We start from the raw sequence: 733 nt of genomic DNA on the forward strand, positions 1-733 counted from the left end.
CCCCCGCACAGCGACATCAAGAGGATTGGGGTGCGGCTGCCCGGCCACCAGAAGCGCATCGCCTACAGCCTGCTGGGCCTCAAGGACCAGGTGAACACGGTGGGGGTCCCCATCTGAGCCCCGACAGCCCTCGCAAACCATCTGCTGAGAATACTTGAAGAAATGGACTGGCTTCCTTCCGCGCTGGGCCTCCGGGGACCGTATTTATTTCCAGTTTTTCTTTGTTGACACCATCCTGAGGCCTCTGCTGCAGGGAGATCTTCGACGATACCTTGGCCTGAGCTGAGGAGATGCTCAGGGATCCTGGGCGGGACCGCCTCTTCTCTGACAAAGGACTGACCAGGCCTCCACGCACGCGGCGACTCCGTCGCGTTCCCAGCATCCCCGCCAAGGCCGCGGACCCACACGCAGGCCATCGCCTCGCTGACCATCTCCATGCGGACCATCGCCATGCAGGCCATCGCCACGGTGACCATCGCCACAGTGACCATCACCTTGCTGACCATCTCCATGCAGACCATCGCCACGCAGGCCACTGCCACGGTGGCCATCGCCTCGCTGACCCCCGCCTTCCAGAGGAGGAGCAGGGACCTCATGCCGAGACGAGGAGGAGCCACACTCGGCGGGCAAGACCCAGCACGGTCCTCCCACCCCCAGCCCCGTCCCAGCCCCCACGGGCCAAACTCTTGCTCCCCCGGGACCCCTGCAGGATGCTTGGTTATGTGGAGATTTT

General features: G+C 63.8%; 1 protein-coding gene across 1 annotated transcript in view; it reads left to right on the forward strand.

The window, feature by feature from the left end:
• EPHA2 (EPH receptor A2) overlaps nt 1-727 on the forward strand; it is a gene marked incomplete at its 5' end in the record, with an annotated part of 13,747 nt that extends 13,020 nt beyond the window's left edge. The window contains one exon of the mRNA XM_010833808.1: nt 12-727. Coding sequence (XP_010832110.1) covers nt 12-117 — 106 coding nt within the window. The remainder of the gene's footprint in view (nt 1-11) is intronic.
• Nucleotides 728-733: the final 6 nt, after the last annotated feature.

The sequence above is a fragment of the Bison bison genome, unplaced genomic scaffold, assembly GCF_000754665.1.
Source record: "Bison bison bison isolate TAMUID 2011002044 unplaced genomic scaffold, Bison_UMD1.0 scf7180017845348, whole genome shotgun sequence".
NCBI lineage: Eukaryota > Metazoa > Chordata > Mammalia > Artiodactyla > Bovidae > Bison > Bison bison.